An 18,433-nucleotide genomic window follows, 5' to 3' on the forward strand; every position below is an offset into this window, starting at 1 on the left:
CCAAACTTTGTCACAAGAACCACTGTCCAAGATGTAACATGATATGTGACCAGATCCGGGTCAAAGGTCACGCAAGGGTCACAGGGGTCAAAAAGGTGATTTCAGCTTAAAATGCTACTCTTTCCACAAATTTCATGGCTCAGAGTTGGGACTTGCACACATGCATTGACCTTCGATGGTACACAAAAGTTGCTCTCCAATTTGGGATCAAAGGTCATTTAGGGGTCACTTCCGGTCATTTCTGAAATACCTTCAAAATGCTACTTCTCGCACAAATTAAGTAGTACAGAGTTGGTACTTACACACATGTATTGACCTTAACAGGTACACAAAATTTATTCTCCGATTTTGGGTCAAAGGTCATTAAGGGGTCATTTCCGGTTAAAATCTAAAAATCTTCAAAAATTCATATCTGCTACATGTAACATAGTATGCTGATGCCACTTGCACAGAAATTATCCTTATGACATCCTGAACATATTACAAATATTTCTGACCCCAAAGGTCAAAGTTGAAGGGTCAAAGGTCAAATTTTAAAATTAGTCCAATCGAGCTCAAATTTAACATGTATGGTCCTTACGACATTCCTAACATGTTAATAATATTTATGACCCCAAAGGTTAACGTTTAGGGGTCAACGGTCAAATGTTAAAATTGGTCTGATCGAGCTCAAATTCAACAGGAATGATCCTTACAACATTCTAAGCATGTTAAAAATATTTATGACCCTAAAGGCCAAAGTTTAGAGGTCATTTCGTCAAAGGTCATTTAGGGGTCAATGCTGCTTAACGGCTACGGCTAGGTTTAGATCTATGCCTAGATCTAGTTTTCATTTTGTTTTCATTACTGGAGTAGAGAGAGCAGGAAGCAAGACACGAATGCCTTGTATTTCATCATAACAAAGAAAATGGCCATGTTTTAGTTTGGCGAATTGATCCACAACATTGGAATAATACATCGGATATTGCTTCTGAAAACTGCATCAAAATCGGCATTTCCCTGCTCTAGTTATGCACTTTATATGCTAAAATGTCACTTAAACTTAAAAGATTACACGCAACAAATTGAACAATTATATACATTTATTTGGTAGCGAAATGGTATATATTATGGGAAGGCGATCATCAACAGCTATTTAACTGCGCATTTCACCCAACATATCATATTATTTGAAGATACGAGTTGACACCATCATTGATCATGCTTTCGAGTCAAGCTCTGTCTGCCTACACATTGACGCCCTCTAGCAAGATCATGGGTTAATTTTGATAACAATACGCTATTCAAATAACAATTGGGCACATGCTCATTTCCCAGTACCACGTCCGTTTTATCGTCCTTGCTTCAAACGTTGATTAAATTTCAAAGAATATGCAAAAAGACGTGGATCATAATTATATGGAAATTTCACATTAAGTCAATGTACGTTTCATTCTCACCTGTCCGATTAGTGTCTTCGAAAAGAGCACTATTGTACTCTTGTATTCAATCTCACGGTTGTTTGATGTGACAATTTATTAGTTTTTCAAACAAAACATCATGTACAACCCAATTTTAGGAGCTTTTAGGCTTAAACAGCTTAAAGCGGTATCATGCTAATGTATACAGATGCTTTTGAGTCATTTTCAACTTCAATTTCCCCTTATTTACAACATTACTCATTTTCACGGCATTTTGAAAGCTTTTTCGGGTATAAAATGTATCTATTTATGACAAAATTGATGGCGCTATTTAGATACTTGAAATTACTCTTTCGGCCTTTTAATACAAATAATTCCTTTTATTTGTTGATGAAATATGTTTATAAAATTTCGTTGTTGCTTGTTTCACCTATTCCACCTATTTTGATGGCAGTATTGATTATTTACCCTTGCAAATTAAGAAACATGATTTATGATAAATAGCGGCACCTATAGTTTGCATTTACTTAATAATGAAGCCAATTCTATATACATCAAACAACCGTGATATCTACGATTGTACACATACACACACATGACAGGTGATGAGGGTAGCCTACTAATAGTGCAGGGCAATACATTCCAAAACTGTTTTCACCTATCGCTATTGTAATTAATCTTGTTACATCACTACTTCTACCGCGAATTGATCAATTCTGTATTGATTTGATAAATCTGGCTTCTGAGGTGCTAGTGTTTTTTACTCAAGATATTAAAGTTTGGCATTACATTTTTTGAACTATTATATTTAGATATGTTTGTGCAAACAATTAAATTTTGTTCACCATGTATGTAAGATAAACGGTTCAAACCAGACCATCACCAGAAATAATGGGAGTGTTGTTCAGGACTGGCTCAATATTAGTTGGATTGAGGTCGGAACCTCAAACCAACTAACGTCTCACCAGTCCTGAACGCCCCTTATCGTCTGATAATCCCTTTATCTAATACAGAAAAGTGATCATGAATGACAATGGCAGTGACCGTTACTCAATATACTTAAAAATATCGTTTATCTGTCAGAGAATTCTCGTGTTTCACAATACGATGCGCCTCCAGCGGTCATTGGGTCGAGGCCAAAATACGCAGTGCATCATGGGAAAAGGAGTCGACATCCAAAGCCCGCGTAATACGAATACAATACAGGAGCATGCATAATTGTGGGTTTGAATGTCATTATAATGATGTTACATGCAAATGCACACTAAAACAACAATTTACAACTATAGTAGATCCATTTTGTATCTATTGATCAAAGGGAATCCTTCGTGGAGCTGTTTTCAACATATTTATTATTGCACTCGCGTGAAAATTCAATAGCAGCTAGTACGGCGATGTCGACTCTGGAGTCAAAAATTTGATTGCCAAAAGCAACCGCTGGCGGCGCATCGTATTGTGAAACGTGAGAATTGATTTCCTGGATATGTACTACCAACGTTAAATACCAAACAAGAGGATACCAGATTTAGTCGCGCTTAGTGACTCTCAGTTTGTACGGTTCTGGACGTAGGGCCATCCCATCGATTGGTTTCAAGGTAGGCATCGGTGTGTTCTCAGATGTTTTCTCAAATTTGAACTGATGTAGAAGATGGGTAAAGAAGATGAAGAGTTCTTGTCTCGCGAGAGCTTCACCAAGACAAACACGGTGCCCTACAACAGAAAGGATAAAAAGATGATGCCGCAATGAGCATGTTTCAAAGAAAGCGAGAAAGCGCTTTCAAGGATCAAATAACCTATTTTGTTACCTTTATTTTGAATTGATTAATTGAATATTATGACGAGGTATTTAAATGCACATGTCATAATAGGCATATCCATGTGTGGCATTTGAACGCAGGAAAATAAAATGGCGACCATTCTTTTTAAACGGTCAAACTACAATGAATAAATTTCACAGAAGGCGGAAAAGCGCATCTTCCTCAAATTAAGTCGTATTTAATTATGATGAGACAATGCGCATACAATTTTTCATACGTGTCATTTTCTTTGATATCTTAATTTTAATTTCTTCGCGATATTACCTCTTAGAGGTTTCGATCGACATTTTTTTCCACATTGTCATACCCGGTCCCTGCACTCCGTGTATCCGCGGGTAATCATGCTTGTTGGCAAAGTTTAAAAAGTTAGATATCACCACGCTAGATATCACCACGCTATTCGTCGGGAAGGTGTAGCAACGGAAAGTTGTCTTGGCCGCTGCTACATGAAATACCGACAGCGGTACCCCACTCCGTGTATCCGCGGGTAATCATGCTTGTGGGCAAAGTTTAAAAACACCCCGTTTTGCATCTATTAATTTCGCAAACTTTTTAGAGGAAAACACGCCTTTTTAGCAATATCGCGAACTTGTTGCCCTTCAATAATACCTCTTTTTCGGTTAAAATGCAAACGATATTTCAAAGATGCCCTTTTTTGACAGAAACTCATACAACAAATCCCGAAATTTAGTTTGCGTTAAGGTACACCTTTTATAAATTTCGCAAATGTGTGTTGATTAATTCAACCTTTTTTGTGTTTCGCAAATCGCATTTCTTCAGCAGAAATCATCCCATATTTCTCAAAATTTCCAACAGCACGATTACCCCGTGGATACATGAAGTTCGGGGACCGGATGGTCACAAGGGATTGAACATTTTAAATGCTTTAATAAAGTTCAGAAATATCTTCATCTAGTTCTTCGTCTAGTCCCAAGGAATATAAAAGTAAATGTTCAGAATATTTTATTTCTAAAATTCTATTAACATGATTAATGAGGTATGTCAAAATATGTCAAAGGGTAAAAACAAAATTGTACAAAAAATAATGTTCAAAACATCCTAGAGCGACCTTAACGCTTATACTGAGTTTTCAAAGGTATTTTAAGTGTATTACGTACAAGATCTAAATGCATGGCTTTTCTTGGCATTGGTCTGGTTAGTTACATACCTATTCCAAATGGAATCACTTCGCTCGGCTCATGAAAATTACCGTCATCGTCCAAAAAGCGTTCCGGTCTAAACTCTTCTGGTTCTCCCCACAACTCAGGGCTGTGCATCACTGCGTACAAGTTGGAAATCACCACGCTATTCTTCGGGATGGTGTAGGAACGGAAAGTTGTTTTGGCTGCTGCTACATGAAACACAGACAGCGGTGCCAGTGAAACGATTCGATGAAGCTCCGTGATAAAGGCTTGTGTATAAGGAAGTTTCGGTTTATCGGCCAACTTTGGTAACCGGTTACGACCGACTACCGTATCGATTTCGTGATGTATGCGATCCTGCACCTTGGGGTATCGGACAAGGTATTGACTGCCCCATCGAAGTGTATTTGATGTCGTGTCTGTCCCCGCTTGGAAAAGAGCTAATATTTGTCCGGTCATATTATCTGGATTTCGGAAAGAACTAGGCTCGTCGGATTTGTGAAGTCGTATCTCATTTAACCACAAATCGATCACGTCATTCAAGTTATTGTGGTCAAAGTTTTTACGATGACTTTCAATCATGCCGTTTATGAATTCATGCAGCTCATCAACATTTTTGTTCATTTCTTGCTTCGCTTTACTTGGGATGTTGATCGGGATAAACATTTCCAAGCCACCTGCCCCCGACAATTCCCCCTGACGATTCAAAAGATTCGTAAGCCGATGAATGCGCTCATCAGAAAGTTCAAATCGAGTTCCAAAAACGACTTTACAGATAATGTTTGATACCGAATTATTGAAATGCCAACTAAGATCGACAGATTGGCCTTGAAGGTTAGACAACTCCTCGATCAGATACGTGCTTTCTTTACTGATAGGCTCCTCAAAACGAGATGTACCGATTCCAAATTGACGGAAGCAGGCTAGGGCAAAAATGCGGTATGGTGCCATGTCATCCAATTTGTTATCTATAAGAAAATTATAAAACATAGAACGAATTAAATGAATTATTATAATTCACATCTCTATTTTTCAGTTTGTGTGAATAATAAAACATTAATTAGAGCCACTTAACCATGGCGAATAATAATGATGACGAGAATAACGATGTCGACGACGACATTACGTTGATGTCGAACAATGTTGAAGAGATGGTGAAGTAGATGTTGATAATGATGATGACGATATTGATAACAACAATAATCACAATGTCCATGGATGTGGTGGTTGTGGTGGTGGTAGTGACGGTGGTTGTAGTTGTGGTGGTGCTGAAGATGCAGATGGTGGGGTGGTGTTAGTGATTGTTGGCGCCGTCGTCGTACTGCTGGAACTGCTATATTTGCTATTTGTGATACAATGGGTAATAAATTTCACATTTTACATTATTCATGTTCATTACTTACAAGATCTGCTGAATACCCTGGCTTGCATTTCATTTTCTCCTCTATCATTGAGTTTAGTATCTTGAAAAGCCTCACGTATTGCTTTGTATTCATTAAGAACAACGATAGGCATCCCGAGTGCTGTGAACGAAAATACTTGTCCATATTTGTTACCAAGCTGCATAAGAAACATGTAAAGAGGTTCGCCTTTGTAAAGAGCGTAGGCGATGTTGGGAGCATATCCGATGTAAGGAATTAGAGTCCAAGGACCTGGCGGTAAGTTGTTCTTTTTGGAAAAAAAGAAAACCACAGACACAAGTAAAACGCACAGAAGTAAAATGTTAGTAAAAGATAATCCGAAAATCATTGATAGAAACCCTGAAATTGCTGCCATTTTGGATTCGAACAGTCTGACGATATAACCAGCAATATATCTGTGTGAACATGCTACTTTGAATACAATGTAAATTCAACATAATCATGATGACGTGGCACAAAGTGTAGTGAACCTATGCTCTAAGGGACTGTGCAAGAATTATGAGCCTCCCATACAATTTCCAACTGGCCCGCCAAAAATTGCTTGACCCTCCCCCCCCTAAATTTTACAAACCTTAAGGGGCTGTACAATAATTATGAGCTCCGGGGTAAAATTTATAAAAACGGCTAACCAAAAATCACTTGCCTTCCGCCGCCCCCTCGGCCTGCCAAAAATTCTTTGCCTCCCCCCTTGCGCATGTCAAATTTTTGGGATCCCAATTTACAAACTTTAAATTGTCTAGATACATGTTGCGAGCGCATCGAGCAAAAAAATTGCATATTTAAGCGTTTCCATACTGTTTTCCTAAGCTTTTAAGAGCGTTTTATTTCAAGGCTACCCGGAATGTGTGCTAAAAATCGCTTGCCCCCACCCCTTGGCTCACCAAAAGTGTCTTGCCCCCAATTGTACCCTCCCCATGCCTCCTAATTATTGCGCAGCCCCTAAATGGTCTAATTATAATGTTGCTAGCGCAGCAAGCAGGACTAATTTGCATATAATGTTTAATTCCGTACTGATTTCATAAGCCTTTTTAGAGCATTTTATTTAACGAGCGCCCCATGAATGTGTGCCAAAATTGCTTGCACCCCCCCCCTTTTTTTACTCGCCAAAAATGTCTACACCCCCCCCCCATTTTACCCTCCCACCAGGGATCATAATTATTGCATTGGACAGCCCCTAACCAAGGCCACTGGGTCATACCATTCAAGCTCATTCATGCATGTTGATTGCTGTGCTTTGCAGAACATGATAGCACTTGTAGATTTGCATTTTTATTCATACCATGCATACCCTGCTTATAAATTGAGTCAAAACATATCGCAAATCACTCAATGCACATATTTTCTCCCAGAAATAGGTCTTGGGGGCATATTAAGTTGGAGAAAACAACTTTTTAAAGGACCACTTAAAGTTTACTTTTTTGTGCTGGGTTGTCATTTGTGCCGGGATATCACAGCAACCCAGCACAGTATTACTTGGTTTCATTTTGTTGTTGTTTCTATTAGTAATTTATGAACAAAATGGAAACTTGTAAAAATATTGCCAAACAATGATTAAATGGTCATGAAAAATAGAGATACGTGTTGATTTTGCATGTTAAAGTAAAATAAAATAAAACGAACGAAGACGGGAAACAGTTGTACATTAGCAGCAAATTTTCGGTACTGACCGTACCTTCTTCAGGCTTTATTATAAAATTATAAAATGACACAAGAAAACAATCTAAAAACAAGCAAGAAAATTAATGCGTAACGCGTAATAAAAAACCAGGCATGAAAAAATCGCGACTTAAAGATGTTGCTGTGTGAAGGCGCACCTAAAAACGCGCGCGTGAAAAAAAGTGTGTGGGGGGCGAAAAACCTATTCAATAAGATTAAGGCCTTCGGGTTGAAGGGAATTAAGCTTGTTGATCTAGAATTTCTCTCGCTGCTGGCGTCTAAATTTAGATTGGCGACCAAGGGATTCAATAACCGTGACTTTGACATCATCGATGCTGTGATCTGGAAGAGAGAAGTGCACGGCAACTGGCTTGTCTACGTGTTTGGCGTGGTACATGGTACATCTGTGGTTACGCATTCTTTCTCTTATATTATTACCAGTTTCACCCACATACTGAATGTTGCATTTGGCGCATTCAATAAGATAGACAACATTATCAGTACTGCAAGTAACTTCTTGTCTTACGGTATACCGATTTTTGTTACTGAAAGTGCTAGTGACTTGCATAAAGGCGCAGTTTTTGCATCGCGGTTTCTGACAAGGTTTGCAACCATTATCAGTCTTGGGATCTATATTGGAATTATTGTGAACTTTGGCCTTAACAAGGTGTTTTCTCAGGTTGGGTGGTCTCTTGTATGAAATGAAGGGAACTTCAAGAAGGGCTTTGTGTAAGCGATGGTTAGTCTCGATCATGTGCCAGTGTTTTCGGATGATCTCGGACAAATGTGGAAGTTTGGGGTGATAAACCACGAGGGGGACACGTTTGGATTTGGATTTGGTTTTGTATTTAAGTGAATTCTCGCGCGTGGTTGAAGCTGCTTTATTGATTTGGTTAGAAATGTTATCTTCCTGGTAACCACGATTTATAAGCTGTTGTTAAAGGGTTTCAGCTTGGTGCTGGAAAGAACTTTTATCTGAGCAAATGCGACGTAGCCGTAGAGCAAGACTGTAAGGGATATTACGAGTGCAGTGCCTAGGATGACAGCTTGTGGGTAGCAGATAGGTATGTTTGTCTGTGGGTTTGCTGTATATATCAGTGTGGATCTGTCCCTCTGATAATTTAACAACAACATCCAGAAAATTGACTTGAGAAGGTGAATAATCACTGGTGAACTTGATTGATGGGTGGATTTGGTTGGCATGATTAATAAATTGCTCAAGTTCGTCTTTGCAATGAGTCCATATCATGAATATGTCACCGATATAGCGATACCAAACAAGAGGTTTAAGCGCAGACGTGTTGAGAACAGTTCCTTCATGCCATCCCATGAAAATGTTCATCGTTGAATACAAAGTTGTTAGATTTTAGAGTAAGTTCAAGTAGGTTTATAAGATCATCTGTGGACGGTGTCTTGTCGGTACGCTTATCCAGAGCTTCTTTACATGCCGTTATACCGTCATCATGAGGGATGTTGGTGTATAGGCCTTTAACATCAAGTGAAACCAAAATACTATCATTAGGAATGTCCTTCAAGCTGTTAAGTTTATTGAGGAAGTCGGTGGTGTCCTTGACATAAGAAGGTAATCCTTGGGCAAGAGGTTGTAGGTGAAAATCTAAAAATTCAGAGCACTTTTCAGTAGGATGGTTGTTGGTGGAAACCACTGGCAAGGGGGTGACACTAAATTCACGGTTGTTCTATTAGCAACGCAAAACCTATGAAAAATTCCGCTGGTTTACTAACTAGAAAGTGAGGCCAGTTATCGATCCGTTATGAATAATTCATGTTCGACCCTTGGATCATGTTAATTGATATTGGCAAATAACAACGTTGTTAGTTTTGCGAACTTTGTCTGTTCAATGAGAGTATAGCGCGCCCCCAATACATCTGGGCGCAAACCTGGCGAAAACGATCCAGTTTAATGAAATGGCGGACGGATATTCCCATCAGGCACCAGTGATATGTTTTTCCAAAGAAAGTCTACTAATTTGATATGAAATGACATTTTGCAATAGCAAAGTCAACATTAGGACTTGAGATCAATAATATGAAGGAAAAACGTGACAGAGGCAAGGTGTGAAACACAAGTAGTATTTGAAGTTAAAATAACCTTTGATACCCGACCTGACCTTCCATAGCTTTCCATCATGGCGCCTTATTCGTCTTTATGTATTTCTATATGCTCTCAAGTAAAATAAAATATCCAAACTGCACTAGGCAGACAGAATGTTACTTGGCTCCCAGCATGAATTATTGATTTTATACGGAGGTAAAGAAATACACAGTTGTCTGCAAGCCGTGCACCATACTCCAAATACTTCGGTAAATCTGAATAATGGTCACATGGTGACATATCATGTGTTCGGGAAATCACGTGGCAACATTTTAAGATTTCAGACTTGTTTGCTAGTTAAATTGTCATTTGTACTATTGATTATTTATCTTTGTTAATTAATATATCTTTTAAATGCTGATAAATCGTGGTTGGCTGCCCATATTACATGTTAAATTTAATGTTTTATGAATATAATTCTACCACGCAGAGGGGGTCACACAGCATAATTTCACACTACACGATTTAGCTAGATTTGGAGCTCTGCACTTCAAATTCACGTCAATTTCAAAGTTTATACACTTACTGTATTTAAAATAATACTTATTTTTTTGTTATAACAAACTGGAACACGAAATAAACTAGCTTATTACCTATACAGAAAGGGAATTTATACACATTCACTCAGCAATTTGACATGCCTGGCGCATCAAGACATTCTCTGTCTGGATAACATGCCTGTCGCCCTCAATACGTCTGGGCGCAAATGCGGCTTCATGCTAATTTCTAGCGCCGCTTCCAGGCCTATTCCGTGCCACTGGTCTTATAGGATTACCCGGCTTGTGGATTTTAGGAAGGGTATAGTATCTACCAACAGTCGGATTTAAGTATTCATAGGTGTCGTCATCTATACAACTATTTTCCGAGAGACTATGAATGGTGTCGGTTACCTTTTCAGTAATTTCTGATGTTGGGTCATGATCAAGTTTGGTGTAGAAATTTGTATCAGAGAGCGTGTTTATAGTGGGAGCAGATGTGCGGTACATTGCGGTACAATTTCTACCCGGTTAGAGATTATCCGGATACTTGCCCACTATAAACACTAGCAGTATAGGTATGTACGGTACATCGATATCCTTCTCAACCGAAGGATATTGTGGCGAGATATTCCCACTATAAACACACCAGTATAAATTATGTGCGGTATTACCGGAAGTAGGAGCTTCTTCATGATGCGTAGGATGCGCGCAGGACATTCGGAACGATTATCACCCCAAGAGTTATCAAAACAGAAGCTACATGTTCACCGCCATGATCATATTGTTGAATGGGCTGTTTATAGCTCGCGCCACAATATTTACACATTCCCCGTGTGACCTCGGGGTCATTGCAAATGTACGATAATGTTAGTTGGTATATAATTTATGCGGTAACTGTGTCCCACTATAAACAGCAAGAGTATCGGTACATTATACAAGGATTATCGTGTACGGTATACTCAAAATGCGGTATATTCACTATAAACACGCTCAGAGAGATGTTCCATGGCTTTATCAATGTAGTCTGATTTGTTCATGACTACCACTGCCGAACCCTTGTCAGCTTCTTTGATGATAATGTCTTCCCTTTTCTGCAATGATTCGAGTGCTAAGCGTTCATGTTTGGAAAGATTGTCACGAACGTCGTGAGGTTCTTTGAATGTTTCAATTTCATTGTCAACAGCCTTGATGAAACATTCTAAAGTAGGATCACGAGACTTAGGCTGCCAAGAAGAATTCTTCTTGAATTTGTGAGAAGGAAGAGGGTCTGACTCATTGTCAGATGTATCACTAGCATTCGAATCATCGAAGAAATGTTTGCGTAGTCTTAAACGCCTATAAAAATAATCTATGTCTTCAAGAAGCTGCATTTATAATAAAGCCTGAAGAAGGTACGCTCAGTACCGAAAATTTGCTGCTACATGTACAACTGTTTCCCGTCTTCGTTTGTTAAAATCTGTCTACAAATAACAATAGTTACACATTTTAGGAAAACATAATGTTTTGCTGATTCTCTTAACTAGAGTCGCTTCCGGTATAAAACCAAATTCCTTTAAAAAGTTTTATTAGCTAAGAAAAACATAGGAGAGTGACGGTATGTGCACACATGAATTATGTTTACCTAATGTATATGTGGTATTTTTCTGTTTGAGGTCAAAGGTCATTAAGGGGTCACTTCCGGTATAAAATTAAATTCCTTCAACAAATTGTATTAGGTAAGAAAAACAGGAGAGTGACGGTATGTGCACATATGAATTATGTTTACCTAATGTATATGTGGTATTTTTTTATTTGGGGTCAAAGGTCATTAAGGATCACTTCCGGTCCAAGACAAAAACATTCAAAATGTCCCTTCTGTCACAAATAACATGGCAGAGTGATACTATGTGCACACATGCATTGACATAAGGCAATGCCTGGGAGGTATGCGTAGATTTTGGGGTCAAAGGACATTAAGAGGTCACAACACGGCTGTGTTCGTGGTCTTAGACCACAGCTAAGTCTAGTTCATTTTGGTTTCGCCAATCCAAAGATCTGCTTCACTAAACACAAATGTATAAAAACCCTTTTGTGCCATTTTTTTAGAAAATTTACCTGTACATACAGTTATTAAATGAACGTTCATTTGTAGGATTAGAAATGATTATGTAATTTTGATTTTACAACAGAGTGTGCAATATTGATTTGTCTTTTAACATGTCTTGAGTGAAAAGAGAACAGTATTTACCATGATAAAATCATTGACATGTACATGTATTTAATGTTACAGCAGAATGTGAAATACTTGACGTTGATGTAAGCATCATGTCACACCAGTATTTTCTAATTGCCAAAGAGGGCGTTTTTTATTTGCACAATTTTTTGAGACAGGCTGTACACTATCGATAGCGCCATATTCGCTGCAATGAATAAGTAATATGAAGCAAGCATGTATCCTATAAATCGTGTCCAATCACTAGCACTGCCAGCAAAACGTGATAAGCAAACACATCGGGCGAAATATTTCCGATGAGTAGCAATGCATTAGCCAACTTATATCCCAGTGGTTGCTGTATATAAACTGCAACATTAATATTAGGATAAGTCGGAAAAGCAGTGTTTGCACTTTCAATATGACAGCAATAATTACTTTAAATGTATTGCTACACATTTTAGTGATTTTGTGTGATTTTTCTACATCAAGTAATATCAGCACTGCAAGAAATGTCGATAAAGCTACAACCTCAGCTCCTGGATTGGAATACGAAGTTACGCCATCAAACCTAACCAATGCAAATGGGACTAAGATTCCACTTTTCCTTGGTGGATATTTCAGCTTGGGTGGTCTCTGGTATGGCAGTGATGTTCTTATAGCTGTAGAGATGGCTTTGGACCACATCAATGAAAATACTGGTGTTCTTGACGGCTACGAATTAAAAATGATTTGGAATGACACACAGGTGGGCATTCTTTGTTGTTGTAGTTGTTTTTATTCTTTGTTTGTAATAATCTTCCTGTAGGAACTCGACAAAATTCCAAAGAGGAGGAGGTTCGGCTCGCACTACCCCCATCCCCAAGCTGACACAATTAAGGCCAATTTATAGAAACATTTACGTCTATCATCAGGAAATGCATAAGATTTTCGTCTTGAACATCCCTTTGGACGGTAATATTTGCTCTAGCCTTTTGGGTAAAGTACTACCTGATTCCATTCTTTAACGCCACTAAAGCTTTATTTTTTTGTTGTGGTTGTTGTTATTGTTTTCCACGCACCAATCCATGGTCCATACCTAAGCAAAATGCACAAGCCAACAAATAAAAACATACTGTTCTTCGTTGTTTCTGTCTTGTTCTCGCGTTATGAATATTGGAACATTTTCATAGTGAAAATCTTTAGAAGAAAATGTTTCATCAAATGATATTTCTATTTCTTTAATCAATACACACATGTGCATTGTATTAACCTTAGTGATTCACATTATAAACATTAACATAAAGCACAATCGGAGACAGATTTCTTACTAATATAGTACATTGACTTTTCTCAATGGGTTGATCTTGATGCATAAATAAACAAAACCGATGGAACAAACCATGCATTGCATGAATGCCATTTGTTTTAATATAAATGGAAAACCTTACTAATCAGAATAAATAATTACCAATAAAAGATGATTTTGATAAGATAGTTTTAATTAAAGCCGGTTTAAATATTAAAGTTGATACACTTTTCATAAATAATCTCATAAAGAGATCGCAAATCGGAGGTCAAATTTCTGTCTATTAAGAAATATTTGTGATATTAATACTCTGCGTGCTAGGCATAGGCTTCAACATAAAAAGTTCAGGTTTTGAGATATTTTCTCAATATCTATCTCAAGAACCACCGAACCAATACTAGGCTTGTTTGTACTCATTTTGATGCATTTTTCATGCTGATTCCAAATATGGTCATGAAAATTTACAATTTTGAAATTTTTGAATTTTTTTAAAAAGTTTGAAACTTGTCGTCTGCAGTCGACACCCGCGTGGAGAGAGTTAAACAGGAATATAATTAATGTGAGGAAGTCAACATCACTCCACCTGGTTTGTTTGTTTTAGTATTGAAATCATTCATTGACTCAAAAGACACGTCTTCATTATACAAAGAAGATATAATTATGAAAAACATTGATCCAATCTTTAAATTACGACGTCTTGCCACATTACGAGGGACGGTCGATAAGTTCGCAAAACAAGGTACTTAAAAGAGTAGTCAAATGTTTTCTATCTCACTTTTGAACATGCTCACTACATACCTTAATGCACCCGTCGCAATTTTTCTTGAAACCTTCTATGTCTTCCGATTGCTCCATGAGCCACTCTTCAGTGAAGGCCCACCAGCTTTGATCACTATCAAACCTGATATTATAAAGGTAGGAAATAAAATTCTGAACTAGGATTCATTATAAACTGGGAGGCAATGCATGGACCACAATATGGTTACATTAGTTATCTGACCCCTCTGTCGTGAATGGCAGTTTGCCAAACTGAGAATAGGGTACAGGACACAATCCGAGAACAATCTCGTTCCTACCACCAACCTTCTTCACTTGATGGCTTGCCTTAATTTTTCTATCAAAATTCTATGATATGTGCCTGTGATTGCGCTTTCGTTTCGCAAATGATCTGTCATCAAGATTCTCCCTGAATCTCAAAAAACAGAGATGAAGACTTTCCACTATGGTGACCGAGTGATGATAGATTACACGTGTCTCGATCCCACGGTTGTTTGATGGGATCATTTATTAGTTTTTCAAACAAAACATCATGTACAAACATATTTTAGGCTTAAACAGCTAAAAGTGATATCATGCTAATAAATGCTTTTGAGTCATTCTTAACTTACATTTTCCTTCTTTTACAAAATTATTCACTTTTATAGTATTTTTTAATGCTTTTTCGGATAAAAAATTATTTATTAATGACAAAATTGGTGGCGCTATTTAATTACTGGAAATTACCTTTTAATGCAAATTTTATTGTTTGATAAAATATGTTTATAAAATTTCCTTGTTGATTGTTTCATCTATTCCAACTGTTTTAATGGCAGTATTAATCACCAAACCCTTGCAAATAAAGAAATATGATTTAGTATAAATAGCGCCATCTATAGTTTGCATTCAGTTAATAATGAAGCCAATTCTATATACATCAAAAAACCGTGATCCTCATTCTAAATGTATAGGTGTGGACCTGATTATGTCAACTGGTATCAATTTTGTGCATACAGATTCTGGAACCCCCATCTAAAATACACCCTTACACAAAATGTTAATGGATTTATGTTGCGAACACTTTCGTCAGAGTTGTCATATTTTTGGCTATCTTTCTTGTTTGGTTCTTTATTCATTAACAATCGGTCATTTCAAATATTGAGTTTTAGTTTTGGTTTTGGTCACGTGGTTTCCTATTATCCTGCCCAAGCGCTTGAGTGACGTCACTCGATAGCTATCGATATCTTTGTCTGAACCCTTTGTTAGAAACTTAAAATTTGTAGCAAGCCGTTTCGGTTTTTAATTCAGTTTGTTATGTAATCGGAAATCAGGTTTAAAGTTACCTTGATAAAATTATACAAAAGAAGTTTTTTAATTTCGCAGAGTCGCATTCACATTTGAAAGCGTGTATTTAGTTTTGGAAATAGCCGTGAAAAAATATAGTCAAAAATTTTGCGCGCTTGCGCATTTCAGCACAAAATCAATTGAAAGAACATTTTAAGACAGTATTCAACTTCTAGTAACCAAAATGAATTAGTGGCAGGTCTTATTTGTGGGGTAGGGCGCCAATTTTGTTTCTTGCCCCGGGCGCTACCAACCCTAGTTACGCCACTGGATTGCAGGCAAGATCTGCTCTACTTTTTAATCACTTGATTTTTGGTTTCTGAACAAAAGAGAAAACAAAACTTGAATAATTTGAAATGAGGGAATGCCACTGTACCAGTACGAATATCAATAATTGTGACGTCAGGAAATCTTTTGGACCTTGGATGATCTTCGCTTCTACTTCGTTAAGTAGTGGACATAAGCCCACTGTTTCACTGTTCGTTAAGTAGTGGACATAAGCCCACTGTTTCACTGTAGATTATTTATTATGCTGGTGGGTTTATATGTCAAATGTTGTGTCAAAATAATTCATGGAATTTTCTCTGTGCAACGATACTTTATCTTTTTTTGTTATGTACGTTTAAAATGATATCGAAACTTTTTGGACACCCTGTATGTGTAAACTTTGATATTTTGATGTAATTTCAACAATAAGTCAAAGAACGGTATGATGTATAAAAAAAGTTAATTTGTTACATGTTTCTATTGTGAAAAGCAAATAAAAAGAATTATGGAAAAGGAACAATAATTTAGTCCTTGTCGTTTTATCCGTAAATATGTCCACTATTTAACCTTAGTAGTAAGTAATTTCAAAACGTTTTGGATCTTTCAAAAGTAGCCTGAAACCAAACGTAGCCTGAAAATCTTTTAAACCATTTTTGGTGAAATTTGTTGTGCATGCTTTTAGATTTTGTAGTTTTTAGTACAGTCATGGACAAAAGTTTGGAATATTTTTATTTTTGTATCAAATGCAGTTTTCAATCATATTAGGAACAGATTTATTGTTCTGGAGTAGTGCTCAGTTGAATTTAATCGAAAGTTATGAATGTCATTTGATGTTTACATCACACAGTTTGTCAAGTAAACAAAGAATTACCTGAGGAAGCGCATTACAATGGAAGGATCACACAATCGCAACACTTTTTGGCGGTCTCTTTGTATCACAAAATGAAATTAAAGACACTAGAAAACTTTATTGTTTAAACAAAAACTTAAACTCTCACTGTGATTTGTTCTTGTAAGTCTCTTGCTTGAGAAAACACATCTCATTATTTGGTGTGTCCACCCCTTATCAGCTCAAGGTCATTTAGGCAACGTGACATTCCCTCGTCCAGGTTTGGCAAGGTCCCTTGTGGAATATCTCGCCAGCAAGCAATGAGGGCGGGTCTATGTTCCTGCAGGGTGATTGGTTAGTTGTCCATGCTGGGATACTTCTGCCCATAAGTTCTCTATTGGACTCATATCCGGGCTCAAAGCCGAGCAGTCCAGATGTTCTACATTCTCATTTTCAAGGAATTCCCTCACGCGTAGGGTTCTGTGCGCCGTGGTGTTGTCATCTTGGATCACGAAATTGTTCCCGAAGTCTCTTCTTGCAAACGGAAGCATAACTGTATCAAGAACATACAGGTATTGGTTCTGGTTCACGTGTCCTTCTAGCATGTAGAGTTGTGATTTCGACCTACTGGGAAATTTTCTCCATACTGTGATGCCACCACCATCTCCCTGGACTCTAGGAAGGAGACAATCCGCAAGCAAGGCTTGACCAACCTGTCTTCGGACCTTGAATCGGTCATCTTGTCTGTAAAGGAGGAACCGGGCCTCTTCACTGAAGATCACATTACGTCAGTGGCCTACTGTCAAATCCCTATGTCTCTGTGACCAAAGCAAGCGCGCATGCCGATGTCTTTGCAGAAGTATCGGCTTTCTTATTGGTCGTTTTGCGCGAAAACCTGCACTAACCAGTCTATTGTTCACAAGTTTCCTGGTAACAGAAGCTTTTATGGACCTCAGCCATTCTGTTCGTAGCCGAGTGGCAGACTCCGTGCGGCCATTGTGGCAAAGTATCAGGAGAGATCGGTCTTCCCTGACGGTTGTCTTTCGGGGCCGACCTGACCTTGGTCTAGGTGTAGTAGTTCCGGTCTCCCGACGTCTCTTCAAAATTTTAGAGACTGCATCTTATGTAATTCCTAAAGCGACACCTATATCCTTCTGTTTGTAGCCGCGATTACGTAAGTCGATGACTTTGGCGCATAAATCTGCGCTCAACTCGTACCCTATGCTCAGAAATATCGTATGCAACAGACATATGCAACAAAATAAAGCTGGTTTCTTCACACCGTAATGCAAAAGCCAATGTAACCTAATGAATCATAGCGCTAAAATAACTGCAAAAACGATGCCCGATGGTTCAGTGGTCAGGCATAAGAAGCCTTTGTCCTACACTAGGTATTGTGTGATATGGAATGGTACCTAAGACCTTGGCAGACACCCGTGATCCATTTTGCATGTCTTACGGGTCATTGATGGTAAGAAATCTGCACTTAAAAACAGGGTTATGCAAAAAAATAAAAATATTCCAAACTTTTGGTGAAAGTTGTTGTGCATGCTTTTTGATTTTGTAGTTTATAGTAGTAGCTTAAATCGCGCTTTATAAAAGCCGTTGTATCTATGTATATTTCAGTGCACTTCCGGATCTGGTACACGTATATTTATGGACCAACTCTTCAACAAGCCTACTAAGTTACTGTTAATAGGACCGCCGTGCTCTATTAATGCTGAGCCTGT

General features: G+C 37.9%; 1 protein-coding gene across 1 annotated transcript; it reads right to left on the reverse strand.

Annotated features, from left to right (window-relative positions):
• Positions 1-777: 777 nt before the first annotated feature.
• Positions 778-6,179, reverse strand: LOC140153666 (cytochrome P450 2J4-like). The gene is made up of 3 exons (XM_072176471.1): positions 5,763-6,179; positions 4,386-5,327; positions 778-3,110 (listed from the first exon to the last, which is right to left on the reverse strand). Exons 1-3 carry the CDS (start codon positions 6,133-6,135, stop codon positions 2,926-2,928), a joined length of 1,500 nt encoding a protein of 499 aa, XP_072032572.1. The 5' UTR covers positions 6,136-6,179; the 3' UTR covers positions 778-2,925.
• Positions 6,180-18,433: the final 12,254 nt, after the last annotated feature.

This window comes from Amphiura filiformis, chromosome 5, assembly GCF_039555335.1.
Source record: "Amphiura filiformis chromosome 5, Afil_fr2py, whole genome shotgun sequence".
Taxonomy (NCBI): domain Eukaryota; kingdom Metazoa; phylum Echinodermata; class Ophiuroidea; order Amphilepidida; family Amphiuridae; genus Amphiura; species Amphiura filiformis.

Coding starts and splice junctions, on each gene's coding strand:
- LOC140153666 (XM_072176471.1), bottom strand. CDS start 6,135: ATGGCAGCAATTTCAGGGTTTCTATCAATGATTTTCGGATTATCTTTT. Junction 5,328..5,762: donor CAGGGTATTCAGCAGATCTT/GTAAGTAATGAA, acceptor ATTTTCTTATAG/ATAACAAATTGGATGACATG. Junction 3,111..4,385: donor AGTGATTCCATTTGGAATAG/GTATGTAACTAA, acceptor TTTCTGTTGTAG/GGCACCGTGTTTGTCTTGGT.